Below are 21290 nucleotides of genomic sequence, written 5' to 3' on the forward strand. Positions count from 1 at the left end.
GCCTGTCAGTGCCAGGGAAAGTGCATTGCTCTACATATACATAGTGCATGCATCCATGTGTTTGCACATTTGAATGGGTCTCAGGCATAAAGATCTTCTGGGAAGAGAAGCTGTTCATGTTGCAGGGTTTTCCAGGGAGCTCCCTCCACCTTCAGCAGGACCATAGTGCTCATCTAGGCTGCACCCCACAGGTTTTAACCCTGTCCTGGGACAGACAGTTGGGCAAGTTGGATCTATGCTTTCAAGTAGCCATCCTGCATTTTCCTTCTTCAGGCATCTCCATGCCAGCATCAGGACAGGGCAAGAGAGATTCCCATTACAAGGCTGTCCACAACCAGGAAAGCAACTGAAGTGTTTCAATAGCGGCTTCCTTTTGAAACCAGAATAAAAGCCAGCAAGCATTTTCAGCTAATCCTTCCCCCAGCGCGTATGTTGTTTGTGTACATGCGCGGCTGGCTGGCTCTCCATGTATGCGCAGGGGAATGTTAACCCCCCGCCAAAAAAGAAGAAAGCAAGGCAGAAAACCAGTCCCCCAAGAAGCGATAGAAATCAGTGGATGGGTTTTAGCTGTGCATTGTTTTTACCCAAGAAAAGCGGCTTTGCAAAGGACTTTCTAACTCATCGTCTGGCCCAAGACTTCCTTGTAAAAGGTTGTTGGGCTTGTTGCAACATATTCCAGGTGTGTAAGTGATGCCCTGCCTTGCGCCTTTCACAGCACAGAGCCTGAGGCCTCGAACTGAGCAGGGAGGAGGAGGGAGGGAGAGGTGTGTGTGTTCAAATTAAATGAAGCAGAAAGAGAAAGCTGGAATCCGCAGCGCCTGGGGCACCACTAATTGAACAGGTTGAACCTGATAGCAGTGCAAAGGAGGCAGCAGGAGGGATCTTCCAGCTCCTGGCTGATGTTGCAGAGTTGGGCATTGTTCAAGAAGCCAAGCTTTTGAAGCTGAGGTGGTGGGAGAGGGGGGACAAGGTGAGGATCCCATTTATTTGGGGCTAGAGGAAGGAGACTTCAAAAGAAAAAACAAATTATTCATTAACATGACAAAGGGAGGCAAATGAGAGACAGGGCAGGCATGCTCTTACTCTGCTTCCTCCTGACATACCTAGCTATTGCTCAAGACTGGAAAAAGGGAAATATAACCCCCATTCTCAAGAAGGGGAAAATGGATGACCCAGGCAATTACAGACCAGTCAGTCTCACCTCTGTGCCTGGCAAAATCTTGGAGCACATTCTCCTGGAAGGCATGCTAAGGCACATGAAAAACAACAAGGTGTTTGATGACAGCCAGCATGGCTTCACTAAGGGGAAATCTTGCCTGACCAATTTAGTGGCCTTCTATGATGGGGCTACAGAACTGATGGACAGCGGTAGAGCAGCTGATGTCATCTACCTGGACTTGTGCAGAGCGTTCGACACTGTCCCACACAACATCCTTGTCTCTAAATTGGAGAGACATCAATTTGATGAATGGACCACTCGGTGGATAAAGAACTGGCTGGATGGCTGCACACAAACAGTTGTGGTCAATGGCTCAATGTCCAGCTGGAGACCAGTAACAAGTGGTTACTCAGGGATCAGTGTTGGGACCGGTCTTGTTCAACATCTTTGTCGGTGATGTGGATGCTGGGATTGAGTGCGCCCTCAGCAAATTTGCCGATGACACCAAGCTGTGTGGTTTAGTTGATATGCTGGAGGGAAGGAATGCCATCCAGAGGGACCTTGACACGCTTGTGAGGTGGGCTGATGCCAACCTCATGAAGTTTGACCCTGACAAGTGCAAGGTCCTACACCTGGGTCAAATGGATCCCAGGCACAGCTACAGGCTGGGCAGAGAAGAGATTCAGAGCAGCCCTGCGGAGGAGGACTTGGGGGTGCTGGTCGATGAGAAAATGAACATGAGCCAGCTTCAGTGTGTACTTGCAGCCAAGAAAGCCAACCGTATCCTGGGCTGCATCAAAAGGAGCATGATCAGCAGGTTGAAGGAGGTGATCCTGCCCCTCTACTTTGCTCTGCTCTCATGAGACCTCACTTGGAGTACTGTGTGCAGTTCTGGTGTCCTCAACATAAAAAGGACATGGAACTGTTGGAACAAGTCCAGAGGAGGGCCACGAAGATGATCAGGGGACTGGAGCACCTCCCCATATGAGGATCGGCTGAGAGAATTGGGGCTGTTCAGCCTGCAGAAGAGAAGGCTGTGTGAAGACCTCATAGCAGCCTTCCAGTATATGAACAGGGCCTATAGGGATGCTGGGGAGGAACTCTTCATTAGGGACTGTAATGATAGGACAAGGGGTAATAGGTTCAAACTTAAACAGGGGAAGTTTAGATTGGATATAAGGAGGAAATTCTTTCCTGTTAGGGTGGTGAGGGACTGGAATGGGCTGTCCAGGGAAGTTGTGAATGCTCCATCCCTGGCGGTGTTCAAGACCAGGTTGCACAAAGCCTTGGTGACATGGTTTAGTGTGAGGTGTCCCTGCCCATGGCAGGGGGGTTGGAACTGTATGATCTTAAGGTCCTTTCGAGCCTTAACTATTCTATGATTCTATGACTTAGTGGGCGCCCTTTTGCTAGGATGAGCTCTGTCCCACCAGGTACCTGGGGATGCATAGATGTGTGGTGAATGAGCAGAGAGCCACTCAGCATTCCAGTGGGCTGGGAATCTGGGGACTCCTCCCAGGCCTCATCCTTCACAGATCCCAGCCAACACTACCTGCAAAATCCACATCCCTTCCTTTGCCAGCAGTGCCCCAGCTGCAAGGATGTCATCCATAAGCAAGAGAATGGGGACAGCTGTATTCTCCTTTGAAGTATTAAACTAAATTAAAAACCACCAAAACCCTAGGAAATTCTCATTTTCAGGCTTTTTTTTCAAGACAAGCTCACTAGACAGCTGCCTGAGGTTTGCCAGATACTCATTCTGGAGGGACTGAAGATACAGGCTGATAACATTTTTTGTCCCAACTCTGATTTGAAGAGGCAGCCAAAGAGGGTGGAGGGACCCTGTGGGACAGAGAGGTCCTAGAGCATGAGGGCTTGCCCTGGAAGATAGGGGAAGGTGAGGAGGGCAGTGGCAGCAGGACTTGCAGGTGCTTGCAGAGCCCAAGTACTGAGAGCGGCCAGTGCTCTCTGCATCCCTCTGCCATCCTGGGCAAGCCACGAAGGCTGTCGCCTGCTTTTTAAATAGTGTCAGCTCACTGGGAAGTGGGATGACAAGGGGGGTGGTGGTCAGAAATGCAGAAACTTTGGAATTCAACAGCAGTTCTCCACCACTGCTCAAAGGTGCCAGGCAAGGGCTTGCCTTACTTCGCAGCAGTGGTAGACAGCAGCTGGAGGAAACATCCCTGTTTAAGTAGTGATACCCAGGAAATTAGAGAGCCGTTATGTCCTTGCATCCACTTCCACTTCCTGCTCCTGTCTCAGTCCTGTTTGGAAAGAGAAAAGGCTCCCTTCTTGGGAGAGAAATGGCTCCTAACTGCAATGCTTGCAGGACCTAGAGGGCCATGCCTTTGGTTTTGCATTTTTCTTTTTTCTTTTTGTTTGTTTGTGGGTTTTTTTCTTTTTCCCTGCTTCTCCCTCTCTGTGGCCTCTACATCACAACCCAGTAAAAAATAGCCAGGAGGGAGAAACATTGCATTGAGGAGACAAACCGTTTGCTACTAATGACTCCGACAAAAATAGGTGATGGGTAATTCACTGTCCTTTCTGGACTTGATTCCAAGCTGCTTTATGAGCTCTGCAGGTCTCCCCACCCTGGGTCCCCATGGCAGAAGTGGTCCTGCATGGTCCTTGGGACAAAGTCCACTGACACACCTCTGTTCCTTGCTACCTAAAACAGGGCAGTAGGATGCACCCCAAGGTGCAAAGAATTGTTGCACTGGGACTTGGGCTGAAAAGCTGGGATGAGCTTGTGGATGATCTTCTCAGGGCAGGGACTCTGCCCACATGGATGCTTGCTCACCAGAGAGTACAGTGACTCCACACTGCTAATTCAGACCTGTAGGCATTACTGCAATATAAATTGCAAATAGTCATAATAATAATTAATAAACATGCTGAAACAAAGCTATTCTCCTTGTTTAATTAGCATCGGACTCCAGCAGCTTTATCTTGAGGTGAGTGGCTACTTGGTTGGTGCTTTGCCTTCACACCGTGCCTTGCCCTCCGTGGCTGGGGCAGGCAAGTCTTTGCTGTAGAAATGGGAAGGTCTCTTTTTCACTCAAGCTCCTACTGAACGACTTTGAACCATCACCTTGTGGACTGCCTCTCACCTGAGACAAAGGCTACAGCAAGAGTAATTGCAGCTGTACAAGCCCAGTAGCTATCTTCACCTTGATGGGAAAAGAGACTGAACCCATTCAGGGGCAAGCATTAAGAACCAAAGGAAAATAAGTGGAAAGCTTTTGGGTGAGCAGGCTTAGAAAGAGGCTCATGTATGGCTTGAAGTGAGAAAATGGCAGTCCCCTGGAGCAAGGGACACATGTTTGTAGACCGTACATGATTCCCTTAAGGAGCACAGTGCTGCCAGGAGGCATTGCAGGTTCAGGAGCAGAGGGATTACCTGGGGGCTGCAGAGCCTCCTTAGCACAAACCAAGCACTGGCAGGTGACATCCAAAAAACCTTCAGATACAGCTGGGGAGCTACAAGCATTGGGTATCGGGTTCTCACCCTGAGGTGACAGCCAGGTCTCTGAGGAGCACTGAGCAGCACTTTGGGTGAAGTCTCTGGAGCACGAGACCTGCCACCAGCCACCCCATGCAAATGTATTCCTGTCTGGAGACATGGAGCTGGCTGCACTGAACACCAAGCAGGAAGGCAGCTGGAAGCAGGCAGCGAGCTCCAGCCTTGCTCGTGACTCCCTCCCACCCCACTTATTGGAGGGGCTAAAGGCTCAGCCCTTGACCCCTCGCAAGCAGATGGGGCAGAAAGGCATCCCTGAGGGCTCGTGCAGCCTGGGTGGGAGTAGAGTGAGCGTCCTGTGCCCCACACTTCAGTCTCTGACGCTTTGAAGAAGCACATCTGTAATCTTTACGAGGCCTTGGAGATAGGAGCACTCTGGCTACATGCTAAACCACACCAGCCATCTGCTCCACTCTCCCTCTGCCTTCCCCCCATATCTTTCCCCGCTGACCCAATCTGAGCCACAGCTATTGCCATCACAGTGAAGATTTGTAGGCCTGTACCTGCCAACAGTGAACCAGGTAAATTCATGGTCCTGGGCTCCTTTCTAAGGCAGTTGGGAAGGAGGTAATGGAAGAATGGCTGTGCCAGGAGTCCAAGCAGCATCCAAGCTGAAAGGGTGGAAGGACAGACAAGCAAGGCTGCTGCCATCACCCTATGCTTTGCATCTCCAAGATATGCCCTGCTCGGCAGTGGGGCTTACTGGGGAAGTATGGACCAGGGAGGTCATCAGAGCTAGTGCCAGGGTCCAGGAGAGCATCTAATTCCCAGGGTCCTCTTGTTGTCTGTTCAAAAAGGGATATAAAATGTTCACAGCATGCATTGTGGAGGGCAAAGTAGGTAACATAAGGAAAAGTAGCTCTTGATTCCTGAGCTGCCTGGCCACGTTGGGCTCTTCTTCCGAGCCAGACACTGTTGTGGCCCCAGAGCATTTCTGAGCAGAGCTCATTCTGGGCAGCCTGAAGAGTTTGGGCTTGACAAAACAGGGCTGAGCCGGGGATACTGTGGACCGGCGTGGCACAGGCAAGCTCTGTTGGTCCACTGGCCATGCCCCTCTGTTGAGATGCAGGAGATAGGGCTGTAGCTCACCCAGCTGCCTGGGTACACTGGGGATGCAGACATACATGCAGGCTCTTGCAGGCTCAGGCTTCTTGATGGGGATCTGCTGTCCTCCTGGTTTTTTTTAATGAGAACATCTTGTATTCAACCCTGTAAAATTCAGGGTGGGGAGCAGTTACTTATTAATGTCCACTGTCTCCAGGGAAAGTGGAACTCCAGGGATCTGCCGGCAAAATCAGAGTCAGATGAGCTGCAGCATGGTATAGTATGGCAGAGAGTTGTGCACACTGCATGCGCATGTACCCACACACACACGCACACGTTCATCCTCTGGCTATCTCGTACAGGATGCCATCACAACCCACCTCTGTCACCATGTCCTTGGGTCTCTGCAGGTCCTAAAAAGTTCTTTGCAGCAGCCTGCAAAGTCGGAATGATAGCAGAGGTGCAAAAGTCCTTTCTGGTGATTAATACATCATGTGTACAAAGAAGGTCTGTGGTGAACGGAGGCTGGAGCCGGGATTAATTGCATACCTTGAAGTGGAGAGATTTATGTAAGGAAACAGACTTGGCAGACTGCCCCACTCCAGGCTGTGTTTACCTGCCTGCGCCTCCACACCTGTCATGCTGCAGCAGCAAAATACTATTTAATAACATTTGAAGGTACATCTTAATAGCTGAGCACCCTCCCCACCTTGCCCCACCTCCCCGGGTGCCGTCAAGAAGCTCTGCCTCACTCTCCCAGCCTCTTCAGCAGGCTCCTTGGGCCCAGAGTCAGCCCACTCCTCCCCTAGCACTCACCTGCAAGGAGCAGCTCTGGGACACTCTTCAAGTGCCCGTGATCCAGGGTGAGGAGGGATGGGTGGAAGATGAAACAGACCAGTGCTGGAGGCTGACCCCTGAACTGATGCTAGCTCAAGTTGCTCCCACAAAAATCCACAGGCAAAGAGAGCTTTCCTCCTCCTGAACTTGAAAACACCAACTGGACACACAAACATTTGCATGCATGCAGGTCTGCAAGTGTGGTTTGTTTATATATATATATGAACAACGCATTTTGAAATGTTCGTAATGACCATTCAAATAAGAGACAAATGTCGGATAAAATCCCACTCAGAAATGCTTGAGCTTGAGGCTGTTTCTTGAAAGGGATTTGGCTATTGATTGCAGTTCGTTTGTTAATTTGCATACTTATCAGCAAGGGGCAAGACCAGAAAGTGCCCCATGGGCCTTTCATGGGAGCACACACAGTTTTATTTCTTACCAACAAAGCCTCTTGGTGACTCTAAGCAAATGAGGGATCACTAAGGGCTGTTGAAGAAGGGAAAGGAGAAGTGCATCCCACCTGCTGGAACACAGTCTCTCCCACCAGAGCTTCCCTACTGGGATTACTGGGTTGGTCTCTATGGAAGGTGCTGGCTGTTTCACATACTCCCCTGCTGCAGCAGCCAGTGCATGACCCATTGGATGCTCACCCCAACCCAATGGCCTTGTCTGCCTGAGAAATGCCAACCCCAACAATGAGCCACCAGCACACAGGCAGGCAGGCCAGCAAACACTCTCACCCAGAGGAGTAAACTTTGGCCTTGAACACCTTCAAGTAGAAAATACCCTGCATTACCGTGCAGCATGGCAGCGAAACGCCGGGTGTTAAGTGCAGGTGTAGTTCAAACAGTCTTGTCGGCTTTTCCTCCTCAGCCTGCTGCAGCGTGCCAAACCACAGTGCCTGGGAGCCCCATGCACCCTGCTAAAGCTGATCCCAGCTCAAGGCAGCAGCTTCATCTTAACCAGAAACCTGGAAAAAATCACAGGAGACTTGTTTTCATATCAGTACAGTACTTCTGTAGCGAAGGCACGTGAGGTGCTCAGTGCCGCATCAGGGCAAGCCACACTTGCAAGGATGTCAGTCTAGGTTTAGCTGAGCAACCCTGAATACAAGCATTTGGCATAGGCACAAATGGGAGCACCTTCCCCGCTTCAGTGGCAGGGATGAACAATCCCAGCAGAAGCAAATGAATAATATTATAATACACTAAGAAATCATTGCCATCACTTCTTGAAAGCAAGGACTATATTTCATCTGTGTTGGTACAGAGCTAGCAGAACCAGAGTTGCCTGATCCTACCCAGATAGGAGGCAAAATGGGGAAAGGTCAAATGAAACTCTGTCTGCATGACAACTGCCCCACAGTTTTACACTTTCTCTTCCGGCAAAAGACAGCTCCTTTCAGCACGGTCATTGCCACTAACCCTGACTGTCCCAGTCCTAGTTCCCTCCTGCATTATTGAAGGAAAACACTGGGGTTTGGGGATTTTTTTTACCCCTGCAGAACAAACTTCAAAGCAGCGATTGAGACCTTGCCATTTCAATATAAAAAGACCAGGAGACCTGTTCTCCAGGGCCCCCCATACATACACATCCCGCCTCATTTCACCCGATAATCTCAGCAGGGGGCTCCGGAGGGGGATGGCTGGCAGGAGCAGGGGGACAAGGTTCTCCAAGGTTAATCGCAAACTGCCTGCCCCATTCATCACAGCAGTGCCTGATTGATGGACACCATTAATCACTGCCCAGAGAGGCTGGAGGTAAGGCAGGAGCACTGGGGGGGGGGGGGGGGGGGGACAGGGAAAGGGTGCCAGGATGGGAGGACTGACACCCCACCAGTGCAGACTGGGAGACATGCAGCTCCATATCTGCTTGTCTATGGAAAATATGTATGATAGGGCTTCTTTAAAGTCAGAGAAATGTATGTCCCTTCACTCAGTGTAGTATATACATGCCCTCCCGCAGTGCAAAGGGCAGAAGCAGAGGCAAAGAGAAGGTCTCTGCATCTCTTTGAAACTGCCTGTGGCTTTCAATGGGGGGTAGGATTTGGGATTCTAGCAAAGAGGAGAGCTCAGGACAAGGTAGGGGTGGACTTGTCTCACAGCTGCAAGGCAATTAATAGTTTCCCTTTTCTTTATGGACTGAAATCTGCCTAAGTTTTACAGGAACAGTGAAGGCAGTAAAGCCACCCAAGTGGGGTCAGATAAGGAGCTTGTGTAGGCGAGTGACTACATTTAGAGAGAGGATACCAGCATGTCCATTTTGTACCAATCCTGATAATTTAACACACTTTTTCTTTCACACTAGTCTTCCTGATGCTCGCATTTCAAGACAGGCTGAGGCTCTGCCTATACTAAGTTAGTGTTAACTACCTGGCTGTAAGTGATAGCAAGGGCTTGCAACAGGGCTTGACACACTGCAGTGGAACCTGCTGTGTTACCAAAGCATGGCATGCTTTCCACTGCAGAGGTATGAGCCATGCCCGGGCAGCTGTGCCAGGAGGCTTGTGGTGATTTGCTTGTCCCACTGCTGTTGCTTCTGACATAGACTGAAGAACAACTCATGTTGATCTGACATTTCTCAGTTGTCTTCTTCATCCCACCTCCTGCTGTTCCTTGTGCTGGCCACAGTAGTTAGTGCCTCAAGAACATGTGCACACACCACTCGTTCCCGAGCCTCTTGCTCAAAGCAACAAGTAGTGTGGTTTATAATAGAAATATCCTGCAAGCTCACTTTTTAAACTTTTTTCATTAAACAGCTGTGTGACATTTTCAAGTTTAGTTCTTGCAATATCAAAGGCAGAGTCTTTTGAATTCCATACAACTGCTAGGACAGGAAAAGCGTATTATCCAGCTTTTGCAGGACGCATTTAGTGCCACTTACAAAATGAAGACTTGATGGCCAGTGGATGAGGCTGTGGGCTTTTTCAGTCTTATCTATGTATAAGACCAGGTATGCTTACCACCAGCACTAAAGCAGGATACATTTCTGATACTGCCTCAGATAGTATAGACATGATGCAAAGGCCACTGAAAGCTACAGCAACCTGGACTGCAATGATGAATTCATTTGGGATAAATAGGTGCTACTTTGGCGATGAGTTCTTAGATGGGTGGAAGTGCTTCAGCCTCCATGAGCACTCAAGTATATAGGGCAGGAGACAACTCATCTATCTGTGATCACTTAAATTTGGTTATGACTGATGCATCTACTCAACCACAGACCAACCTACAGCCATCAGAAGGAACAGGCATCACGCAGGGGCGGCTGATTGCATGTCAAATAGTCATCCTACAGCAAGTAGAATGAATTACTTTCAGAAAATGCTTCTGTCTTCGTGGGCTATTAACACAGGTGACTAGTCAAATGACTAACTTAAGGCAGACACCACAGTCCTAGATGGCCGAAGGGAGATATTTGGGTTGGATTTTTATCCTCTCCCACTGCACCCAAGGATGCCTCTTTCACCACAGGCTGTCCACTTTCAAATAGAGTTTCTGCAACATCCCCTGGCAGAGAAGAAATCATCATAAAATGTTGTTTTCTTTGATTTTTTTCTTTCTATAACTAAAGCTGTGAGGTTTGCAGACACAGTCACTATTTTAAGTATAGCTATCTCGGATCCCCAGGTAGGACTCTGTAATTCAGGAGTTATGATGAATTAACTTACTCTACATCACTCACTTATCTCCTCCCAGAAGCACTTCTTCCTTTCTTTTTGCTCCTGGCCATGACTACATTTAGTTCTTTCACAAAGACCATCCTTTAGCATGAAAATTTCTCCCCAGAGAGCTAATAATCAACAGCTACCTTACCTTAAGCCCCTATTTTAATCTGAATTACATTCCCTGTGTAGACCAGCATTAATATATATATATATAAATCTGTGTAAAAGTGGGTGTCATCATTGCCCAGTCGCAGTGTGTCTGGGCATTTCCAGCATGGTCCATGGCTCTTTGGGTGTCTAGGGAAAAATTCAGCTCCATTGAGAGCCTGCACTTGCTCACCAGCTTTGGCAGCCTGGGTGAACTGACATGTTCTACCATCACAGTATCACTATTTTACCCCTGCCTTACAAAATCTGCCTGTTGAACTGCATCAACAGGGATGAGGGTGGGCTGGGCATCTTGTAGCGTGCAGCTTCTTTGCACGAAGGGAGGCATGGTCCTTAGGCCTGGAAACATCTCTTAAGTCATGGGTGTTTTGCCATCCTGGGTGCATGTTTCAACGGCAACATTATTGTAAAACAGCTTTGTGTTTACCTTGTGTACTGAAAAGATAAAATCAGCATTTATATGCAAACATGAACCAACAAGGAGTTTCAAAATCTTGCCATTTCACTCCTCTGAGAAGGAGAGCCAGGGTTATTGTGTAACCAGACACATCTGAAAGTTGGGGATTTTCTGGGTCTAAATTCAATTTGGATTATAAAAGACTAATTTAGCATCTGACTGTATCACCTTGGGCAGCCAAAATAGGATCTGAAACACGTGGAGACAAGGACTTTGGGGTGGAGAGCTCTCTGTTTTGGACAACCTGGGGCACCACATAGATCTGAGCTCTCCCTGTACATATAAAGACAGTGAAGTAACATGGGACAGATGCTCAGCCAGTATGAGCCACTCAAGCCCACTCTGATTTCCCCATCTGCCTCAGGGGATGAGGGGTGTTCATGCTCCCACCCCAGCCCTGCCTTTCCAAGGCAGCCAGAGTGCACAGCTGGAGCAGAGCTCGACAGAGGTGCGGCTGCTTGAACGTCAAGGCCTGAAAGCATCAAACATGCAGAATAAGGGATTTCATTGGGATTTCATAGCTGGAGTGCTGTATCATGCCTCCGTGCATTTATGATTGCTCAGGAACACATGCCAGGCTGGGGGGAGGTGGTGAAGGAAGGGAAGCTGGGAAATACGGGGTTTATGGCAGAGAGCTGCTCATGGTTTTCTAAAAGAAAATAGCCACGTTAAAAACTTCAGGGCACAGGTGTATCCAGCTCTTAGAGGTCTTGATGATTTTCAAGTACCCCGCAGAAAAAGGCTGACTCCATTTAACACAGAGCTTTAGCCCTAGATATGCAGCCTCAGCAGTGGGGGGCATGGCCCTGTCACTGAATGATGTGAGAGAGAGACATGTGCCTCTTGCTCCTCCAGTGCAGCCACGCCAGTCTCAGGGTATCATTTCTAAATACCTTTACTGGCTGTACAGATTATATGTGATGAGAGCCCAACACAATAGGTGCTTGCTTTCAATGAATAAAATGACCCCATGGGAAACACTTGTGAACACGACCACCTTCCTCATCACACCCAACACTGTGCCACTGGTCCCAGCGGTGGGTTCCCATGAGCAGAAGCCCCCATACAGGAGAACAGCTCCAGCAGGTGACTTAGCTCTGTCAAAGCAAGCACAGACTAATAAAGATTGATTAATCAGCAGGAACTGAAGGGAAACAAATGCGGACAGGAGAAAAGCATCCCACAGGCACAACAGGACAAGCTGTGGGTAGGCTTTTGCTGCACCCAGACCAGCATATGTTTGTTTCCTCCCCTAGCCAACATCCCTTGTGCAGGCTGTGGCTTGATATTTGCCCCTGAAAGGCCCCTATGCCCATGCCTGAGTGCCTTCAACCACCTCAACCCAAACCTGGCTCTTTCCCCTCCCACAGGGCTGGCAGCTATTGGCATTTATATAGGGTGGAAGAAATCTGTAAAACTTCTCTGAAACTCCACCTTGCTGAAGGATGCTGAGCAGATTGACCCACCCTGTAATAACTTCCCCATGCTCATGCTTCTGGTGCTATACCTGCCTTGAAGGGGCTAGTGGGGATGTAAAACAGAGCATTTGCCCTCCTAGCTTCCACCCTTCCCTCGCCCAGGGGTTTATTTACCCGAGGGTACAAGGATAAATGGGGATAAGGGGGTAGAAAAGGTCGCCTGGGTGGTGGCCACAAAAGGGGACATTGTGCCTCTAGGGAGGGGGCGGAAAGTCCCGAGGAGCCGGGAGCACTTTGATGCAGTCTGGATGAAAGCCGGGAGAGGTGAAGGGAGAGAGAAGGGGGAGCAAACAGGGGGAGGGGACAACACCAAAACCCAAAAGGCAACAGCTGGGATGCAAGATAGGACAGTCCCTTTATTTAGATGGATAGAGCTGGGATCAATGCAGGGTGGCCGGGGGTCACCCTGCCCCTGTTCCCCACAAACTCTTTCAAGCCTTCCCTGCTTCCCTCCCTCCTCAGCATCCTGTTTTACTCCATTTTTCCCATTTGCTTTCTTTGAAAGAGGGCCACGGCTAATCCAGCTGTGCAGTGTGGCCTCGTAGCAGAATGAAGTAGCGTACGCTGAGCTCTTTCAGTGTTGTGTAAACCGTTCCTTGTCATCTCTGTACCAAGTGCCCTCCTCAGTGGCTGAAGAGAGCAGCCGCAAGACCTGGTTATTGTAACTTGTACAAGGATACAGTGATGATGCTACTTCATTGGGTCAAGGCTGACAGTGATGAGAAGCTGGGATGGGAAGGAAGCAGCACAATGCAGGCGGCTGTTTGGTTCACTTACAAGGAACAGCCCCAGTCCTGTCCCTCTAAATGCAGCAGAAGTAAACAATTTGCAGGCAGCTTGTCTTGCCTCCTGCCCCAGCCTGTGTCCCCAGCAGCCCCAAAAGGTCTCTTCCTCTGCTCCCTACCCAGCTCTCTGCTCTTTCTCTGACTTACTCCTGCTATGAACACATCAAGTGCAGTCCTTGTCCTATACCCCAGATCCCACCAAGGGTCCTGTCCATGTAGGTCAGGCCCAAATGGCTATGGAATGTGCAAGACATGGACACTGCTTTTGCTTTCTCCAGCAAGTTTTACTGCACAGAGGGGATTAGTTATGATTTCTGCTGGGCCCAACAGAGTGCTCAGAGGTCCCTTTAATACATTGTGTGCTTCTGTTTAATGGCAAGTCTTGCCTGCCAGCAACCATTAGCTCTCTTCAGCATCATAAACAGAGTCAAGTTCAGCTTACACCAGGTCTGAACTTGGCTTAAACACCAGTTTTTCTGCCAGTACATCACTGTTTTCAACTCCAGTCAGCACTGGTTTGAAGTTATTACTGTCTGGTGGCTGGGGTTTTTTTGGTGGTGTATGCATCCTAAATGAGCTTTGTGGTCTCCCCACTTCAAAAGCGTCTCTGCTCTCACCCCTCTTTACTGGCTGTCCGCTAGCAAGACCAAAGACAAAAGGGTTATGAACTACCTCAGCAGCATCCCAGGTCCCTGCAGCATGCAGGGGATACAACCTGCAGGACAGTCGTGGGCTGCTGGACAGGGGTCTGGGGAGAGTCAGGTGAGGAGATGGTGCAGAGCTGTGCTGCCAGGGAGCACCAAGACCTGATCCCCATCCTTGCCTCTATTCGAATCAGACTGTAACACATTGTGCACTGCAAACTTCAAGCTTCTTGAAGCAGGTTTCACTCTTTCACTCTGCTGGCCAGTTTGCTCTGATGTCAGCTGTCCTAGGTAAGGAGAAGCAATGATGGTCATGCGTCCGCTGACACCAAATGGCTTCCCTTCATTAGGATTAAATCCATGCTGCAAGTAGACTGGTGTTAGGGATGTGGGAGCTGGGAGCCTGTGAGGAGGGTTTTGGAGGTCCTGTGCTGGTAAGAGGATGTTGGTATTTACTAATACTTCTACAATAGATTTTTATTTACACAGTGGGTTTCACCTGCTCTTTCTGCAGGTTTATGGTTCTGCTAAAGGGACTGTGGCTCATTTGTGAAGCCTTGAAGGGACTGTGTGTGGGATACAGAGAGAAAGGGGAAATGTGTTGCAGTATTGCAACACTTCCTACTAGTATTTAATATCCTGACAAAATTCACAATTGAAAAAAAAACTAATCTCGAAGTGCTTTACTCAAGGGAAAGATATTTACTGTGTTGTAAAAGTGTCAACATTTCATTTACAAATTGGTCATTCTTTTGGCAGTGACTTTAACAGAAAATTCCCCTTGGGCTATCGTGCCTCTCTGTTGGTTTTTCTTCCCCTTTTAAGAAAAAACACCAAAACAAACAACTTAAAAAGCAAGCACAATTTACTCAGTCTGGTGACTGGGTAACTACTGTACTGCAGGCTTCAAGTGGTGGGACTGAGAGCAGGAGATGAAAGGAGATCAAGATGGGAGGGAGAGACCTGAGGCTTCTTCAGCAGTAAGGTGGATGCTCAAAGGTCAAAGCTTGAAGTACTGCCCCAGTCTCTGCAGCCAAACAACTGCCTTACCAGAAGTTTCTCCTTTTCTAGTGTTTATAGCTCTGATCTTCCTAACATCTAACCATAAACAGAAGCATTTATAGAGTTGGGGGGAAGGGCTCACAGCCTAGTACTTGAAGTCATTTCACTGTGATTCTTGCTCTGATTTACTGTGCTATACCTTCCACTCCTGACCGTTTTCTTGAGATTGTTTCTACTTTTCATTTTTATGTTCCTCTACATGACTGCTTATTCCCCCTCTATTGTAAAACAACACTAATAACTTGGGCAGATATTAAATGTCTGTCTTGTCTTGCCTTTTCCCTGATCATTGTGTGTGGATGGTAGTATTGGAGCCTACCATGCAGTTGGGGTTTCTCTAAGGATCTCCCTCCTGGCTCACCTGTGTGTAGCACAGCCAGGTTAGGACTAGTGTGGGTCACTTCACTTATTCTTTTGCCACCTTGTTGTGCCCCGGGACAAAAGAGGTGTAGCAACGGGAGTAAGGGGGCAGGCAGCACTCTGCTGAAACTGAGGATTTATTCATCCTGATCTGAACACCGATCTGTTACTGTAGTTTCTCAAGAACAGGGGAGAATCTCCATTTAAAATGCAGTGGAAATCTCAATCTTCAATGTTTTTGACACACTTTCCCTAAGCTAAGGATGCTGATTCCCCCTTCAATTTTCCACTCTTGATGAGTGACAGCAGAGACGCAAAGCAGCCCTTCTTACAGGGAAGTGCCCTAGCTATGTCACTTCTCCCATTCTTATACTAGCTTTAGCCTCTCCTTCACTAGGTTTTTATTATGGGAAAATAATGGATGGAAGAAATTATTTGGATATAATAAAAAGACTGAGCACTGGTAATTGTGAAACCTCTCCATGCCCTCAGACTCAGACACAGGAGTCTACTTGCTTCTCCAAAGAGCAACCCCCAGAGATCAGCTTGAGAAGACCTGTGGTGAGGTCCCAAGGTATGTTCTGAAAGAACCTGACACAGCTCCTCTGTTCACGTGTGCCAGGGTGTGCCCAGATCTCAAAAGGTGCTGGGAGTTTTAAGTCATTTGTTATACTGTTAAATAGCCTCTAAAGGGTGCAACATTAATTGTGATTACAGCTGGTGTTGCTTTAATATTGATAGTCCCATTATTCCCAGGTATACTTTTGGCTACTGCTTCATTGATGGTAGTTTCTGGGAAGAAAACCAAACCCTTGTTGGCTGATGCCCAAAGTGGCCAAAGCCAGGCCAGCTCTGCCTGCCATTGACTGGGCTGCCTTTCTCTCTTAACTCCTCACACCCCCAGGCTCCTGGCCCACATCCCATCCAGGTAGGAAAGGACTGTTAGCCAGATATATTGTGACCTACATGAAAAGAGTGAAATGACCTGGGACTAGTCTTAGCACACAGCCATCTGCCCACAAACCATGGCAGGCGAAGAGCCTTGGTATGCAAACCAAAGGCTGGTGGCTGATCCACACCGACTGGAGGGGAGGCAGGAGCAAGCTCATATGCAGAAGCTCACTTCACTGTCTGCTGTGCTTGGTCTGTAACTAGATCATTACAAAGTGTTAATGTAAAAGTGAGTGGTTGTGAACCAAAACCAAATGTTGACCGTACTCTGCAGAAGGATCTGTGGTAAAGCTGGTATTCACTGGTGGTATTATGTGGTGGTAGGAAGAGGAGAAAGCCCTCTTTCCTTGGACTTTTCTCTCTCAATGGGCTCAGAGGCAGTGCCCTCCTGGAGATCCCTGTGGTTCTGGAACTCTGCTGCAGTCACTTGCCCTGCAAGGAGGACCAGCAATGCTCTCCATCCTGCCATGGAGATGCTGCTGGGCACCCTCGTGCCTGCTTCCTAGCACTTTTTGTGGTGCACAAGCCTCCAAGCAGGTTGCATAGCTGTTTCCTACAAAACTACTCTTTTTAATATCACATGAAGGAATTTGGAAGGAGTGTAGACATGGAGCTGAACTTGAGGTTGCCCATGAGGAGTAACAGCATCATTTAAACACTACAGTGCAACAATGCATGGTTCATTGCAAGGAACTATGTGCTGGGCTTTATGTTCTTTGGGTAACAAGAAAAGCTTCAGCCTGGTCAACTCAAAATGCCAAAGGAAGGGACCATGGTTGAAAACTGGAGAGTTCTTTCAGCCCAGGGAGGGGGGCAGCTAATCCTGACACCATCCTGAAACTCATTTCTGCTTCATTAGACGTATCTGTGACCTGTGGAATGCTGCTGAAGACTCATCAGTGGATGCAGATATGACTGGTTTGCAGAAGTGTGTTTTGTAGCTGCCCATTGACAAGCCTGTGCCTCCTGGCTTGCTGCTGCTGCCTTCCTCTGCCTCCCCTTCCCCCTTAATTCTCAGAATTCCTCAGCGTATTTCTTCTGCCTGAATCTGACTCTCCTGCAGCCCTGTACCTTATGGCTGGGTTTGTGTCTTCCTGGGGAGCTGGAGTTTACGTTTTTTACATGAATTTCTAGCTATACATGTAAAGAAAAATGATGTGCTCATCAGAGATGTTCACCGTCCCTGCTGCTGGTGTTTTGGGTAGCAGTTTAGGCAGGCACCCAGGTTTCCTGGAAGCCCTCACACCAGTCCTTGGTTGCTAACAGCTGACATAGACCTGAAGGTCACATGAAGGTGACTGCTCCAAGCTGAGAAGGCAGATCTAGTGTTATGCTTGCTGCTTAGAGGTGACTCTTATGGTCAGAGGGCTTTCCTCTCCCAGTCTTTGCTCTGGCACTATTTTGCATAAATGAATTAGAGAGATCCAGGGGTGAGCTTTTAGAGTTGGACAGTCTTCCCAACATGGATCAAGCAGTCTTCAGGCAGCTGCTGAACAGAGCAGGAGTGAGATGGACAGGCTGAAGGTATCTGCTGTCTCTGCAACCAAAGACCCTACCTTGCATCCTCCTTAGTGCTTTCTTTAAAGGGCAGAATGATTCAATACCCTCTCTGGTTTAGCCTCTTCAGCAGCTTGATCTCCTAACCTGCTAGTGACTTGTGGTTACCACGGCTGGGGAAGGAAAGAAGTCGCATTGTCCATCTCATGTTTCTAAAACAGGCACACATCCTTCTCTCTGCACCCTTTTTCCCTTCCAGTGCTTTGAACACCCATGATCACCTGTATTTTTTTCCAAAGTAAATTGTACATTCTTGATTTTCCTCTATTTATTTTTTATTGAAACACTGCCTGACAGCATTAAGGTAACTTGTGATGCTGACTAAGCTGCTTTTTTTTTCCTAATATTGTTGAAGTGAAAACTGTTCACAGGTAATTCCTTGCCAATCCAGATACAGTTGATGCTGCTTTAATGTTGCTGCAACATGATCTGATGAATGTGGCAACGATGCTGGGAGTTACTTGACTGAGAGACAAATATTGCTTTTGGAAATACGAAAATGATTGGTGTTGCTACAGAAGGAAAACAAACACTCTGCCAAGCAGTAGTAAAACGTTCTAAACAAATCCATTCTGCCGTAATGGGATGCTTGTGCAGATAAATGCAGCAGTCTTGATTTCTAAATTGCTTGGAAAGGATTGCATGTTGTTGCTTTAGGCTGAGAATAAGTATGAGGGAATCTGCATGGGTTTATGCCTGAATGAATTTTTGGAGGTCATCTGTGAGGATGAGGCCCCTAAGCCCTCACTGGGAAAGGTATCATGTCACCTACCTCACCAGCTTCTGCTGCTGCCAAGCATAGCAGATCACTTAACACCCAGGTCAGCTCACAGCTCTTGTGGGGCTGTTGAAGAGACATACAGGGCACCACCTCTGAAGCAATTTATTAAGCATTTGAATTCCCAGGGCTTTTCAAACAGACCATTTATTGAAGCAACTTTGATTAGGGAGTGAACTTGAAGCACCACAAGTATTGCCCTTTTTTACAGGCTGCTGAACATTATTTGCTGTCAGAGCCTGCATTTTCCCGTGGGGAATTTTTGCTCTTCAAATGGAATCATGTATGTGGAATACTCTTGCAAATCTGGATTACAAAGCACCCACTACTACTACTGAATTTTGGACTTCTGAGTGATAAAACTCCTGGAAACTTCTCTTTGCTGTGTTAGTACTGGGAACGTAGATTATACACAGTCTCTGTAAAGTAGGTCAATTTTAATAACCCTTTCTCCTATGTGTTCATTCATAATATTCTATGGGCCAGCCCATTTTGCTCCATTCAGCTATTAACATTCACTAGAGCTATTTAAGGGAAGTAACAGCATCTGCTGTAGTTTTTCATGCCACTGTCACTGTCTTGTTTTACAGCTATCTCACTTCAGCATGAGCCCAAAGTAAGGGACAGAGCTTAGGAGTCTCTGACAGTAGTTTCTAAGGAGCAATTCATGTTTGCTTATTGCCTTTAGACAAAGTATATGTACAGTCAGCTGAAGTAGTGGGATGCTATTGGCTACATGTGGTTTTTTGAATGACAATGCTCTCCTCAAAGATGCTGCTCCCCTGAATAAAGGCACCCTAACCTAATGCTTGAGAGGCTGGCAGGACGAACAGATTTCATATACCCACTCCCCCTCAACCTTCCCATGACTTTCCCACTGCTGTAGGCCAGGGCAGCACAGCCTGCAGCACATTCTGCATGTCCAGGAGACAAGTTTCCACTCCTGAAGTTGCCTTGCCTCCTATACACATGTACATCTCCCCATACATCATCTCTGTGGTACTTGCATCCAATACCAAGTTCATAAAACTTGAAGAGGGGAGGGAAGCAGGCCTGGAGGTTATGCTGTGCTGCTTCTTATTCCCTTCTGCACATAAAACATGGTCCAGCAGAACTCTGTCACTCACTACTCCCCTCTCCCACCATCTGAGCCCGAAATTACCTTGGACATTTCTGTCCAATACATGCATCTTACAGCCCCAACGCCATTTATAAATAGATTTTTATTTATAAAGTCAATTTACATAAAATACGATACTCTCTTAAAAACTGCATATATACAACTTAAGAAATCATAGCAAGTGCATACAAAAATGCCTTCAACACATTTTTTAAAAAAACCCCAAACTTCAGTTTTCAGAGAAGTGTACCTTCACACCAGGCAAACTCAGACACCACGTTAAGACACAACATCATTTACAGTCTTTTACTAAAGTGTTGAGAGAGAAAAAACAAACCAACAAAAACACAACACCTTTTTATCTAAACCGTGTATGTTTCCAAAACATTCTAGCTGGCAGTGTTCAAGAACAAGGGAATAGGACTTGCTAAAAAATAGAACCATCTCCTCACCCCTTTTCTCTAAAGTTTTTTGTACAAAAATAAGTCTTCATACACCAGTGTTCCCATAGACAGCTCAAGTTACATGTAAAATAGAATCTGACATGATAAAAAATTCCCTCCCCCTCCAGAAACAAGGAAGCATCAAGTGGTTTTAATTTTTTTCCACCCCTCCAAAGCATCACCAGAGATCAGCCGTGGGGGGGAGCGGGGTCGCCCAGGCCTCCGCTCCGTCGGCCGCTCTCGGCGGGCGGACAGAGCAGCTGCCGGGAGCCGGTGGCGGAGTTCCGCAGTCATTTACACCATTGCACTTTCCACAGCCCGAAGACGACGGGTGAACCCGGCGAGAAAAGCAGCCAGCAGGGAGCGAGTATTTTGAAGAGGATGCTGACTGCTGCTGAGCGCGAGGGCGCCGAGTTACTGCTGGCTGAGAGCGGCTGCGGAGAGATGTACAGAGAACTCCGATGGGTGCGTGCCTCGCTGCCCCGTGCGCAGGGAACGGTAGAAGCGGCCCCCGTCCCGCCGCCCACCGGAACCCCCTCACCTGGAGCCGGCTCAGTAGCTCCCGAGCCAGCTGGTGAAGTCCAGCAGCTCCTGCTCCTCGGGGCTCAGCGCCGCGTCGTAGCCGCTCTCGTCGGAGGAGCAAGGCGAGCCGGGCACGGAGGAGGCGAAGGAGGGCGAGGCGGAGGAGTAGCCGCCGCCGCAGCCGCCTTCCCCGACGGCCGCCCTCCCGCGGCCGTCGGGGAAGGCGGCTGAGGCGGCGTCGTGCTCATCGAGGAGCCGCTGCAAAGCGCGGATGTATTCGACGGCGGAGCGGAGGGTCTCCACTTTGCTCATCTTCTTGCTGGCGGCGCCGTGCGGGACGTGCTGCCGGAGGGCGGCGAAACCCAGGTTGACGAGCCGCACGCGGTTGCGCTCCCGCTCATTCCGACGGGCCACGGCGGCCGCCGCCGCCGCCCCGGTACCCGGCAGGGCGGCAAAGGCCAGGCGGCGCTTGCAGCGCAGCAGCTCGGGGGACGGGGGCCGCCGGCGGCCGCGGGGGGCGGCTGGGGGCAGGGGCGGCAGCGGCAAGGCCCCGCCGTTCATCGCCGGGCGGCCACGGCGGCGGCTGGCGGAGAGCGCGGAGTGAAAAAAAAAATAAAATAAAATATATATATATAGTTTTAAACCCCTGAAATTTAAGGGGGAGAGGGGGGCCTGGCACCGGAGTTTGTTTATTCCTACACACAACAGCTCCCCCCCCGTCCCGTCCCGTCCGCT

The 21290-nt window shown here is 48.8% G+C and overlaps 1 protein-coding gene and 1 long non-coding RNA gene across 2 annotated transcripts in view; both read right to left on the reverse strand.

The window, feature by feature from the left end:
* Nucleotides 1-21290, reverse strand: part of LOC133206467 (uncharacterized) — a 232818-nt gene that overhangs the window by 115760 nt on the left and 95768 nt on the right. The gene's annotated exons all lie outside the window — the stretch shown is intronic.
* On the reverse strand, nt 19675-21152 carry ASCL2 (achaete-scute family bHLH transcription factor 2). Its single transcript, XM_061380179.1, has 2 exons — nt 20575-21152; nt 19675-20467 (listed from the first exon to the last, which is right to left on the reverse strand). The coding sequence occupies exon 1, from the start codon at nt 21114-21116 to the stop codon at nt 20586-20588; it is 531 nt and encodes a 176-aa protein (XP_061236163.1). The 5' UTR covers nt 21117-21152; the 3' UTR covers nt 19675-20467; nt 20575-20585.

The sequence above is a fragment of the Neopsephotus bourkii genome, unplaced genomic scaffold (genome assembly GCF_033783945.1).
Source record: "Neopsephotus bourkii isolate Nb327-2 ecotype Australia unplaced genomic scaffold, CSIRO-AGI_Nbou_v1 NB_1792, whole genome shotgun sequence".
NCBI classification, from domain to species: Eukaryota; Metazoa; Chordata; class Aves; order Psittaciformes; family Psittacidae; genus Neopsephotus; species Neopsephotus bourkii.

Excerpts from the sequence above, each read along its gene's own strand:
- ASCL2 (XM_061380179.1), bottom strand. The coding sequence starts at position 21,116 with ATGAACGGCGGGGCCTTGCCGCTGCCGCCCCTGCCCCCAGCCGCCCCC.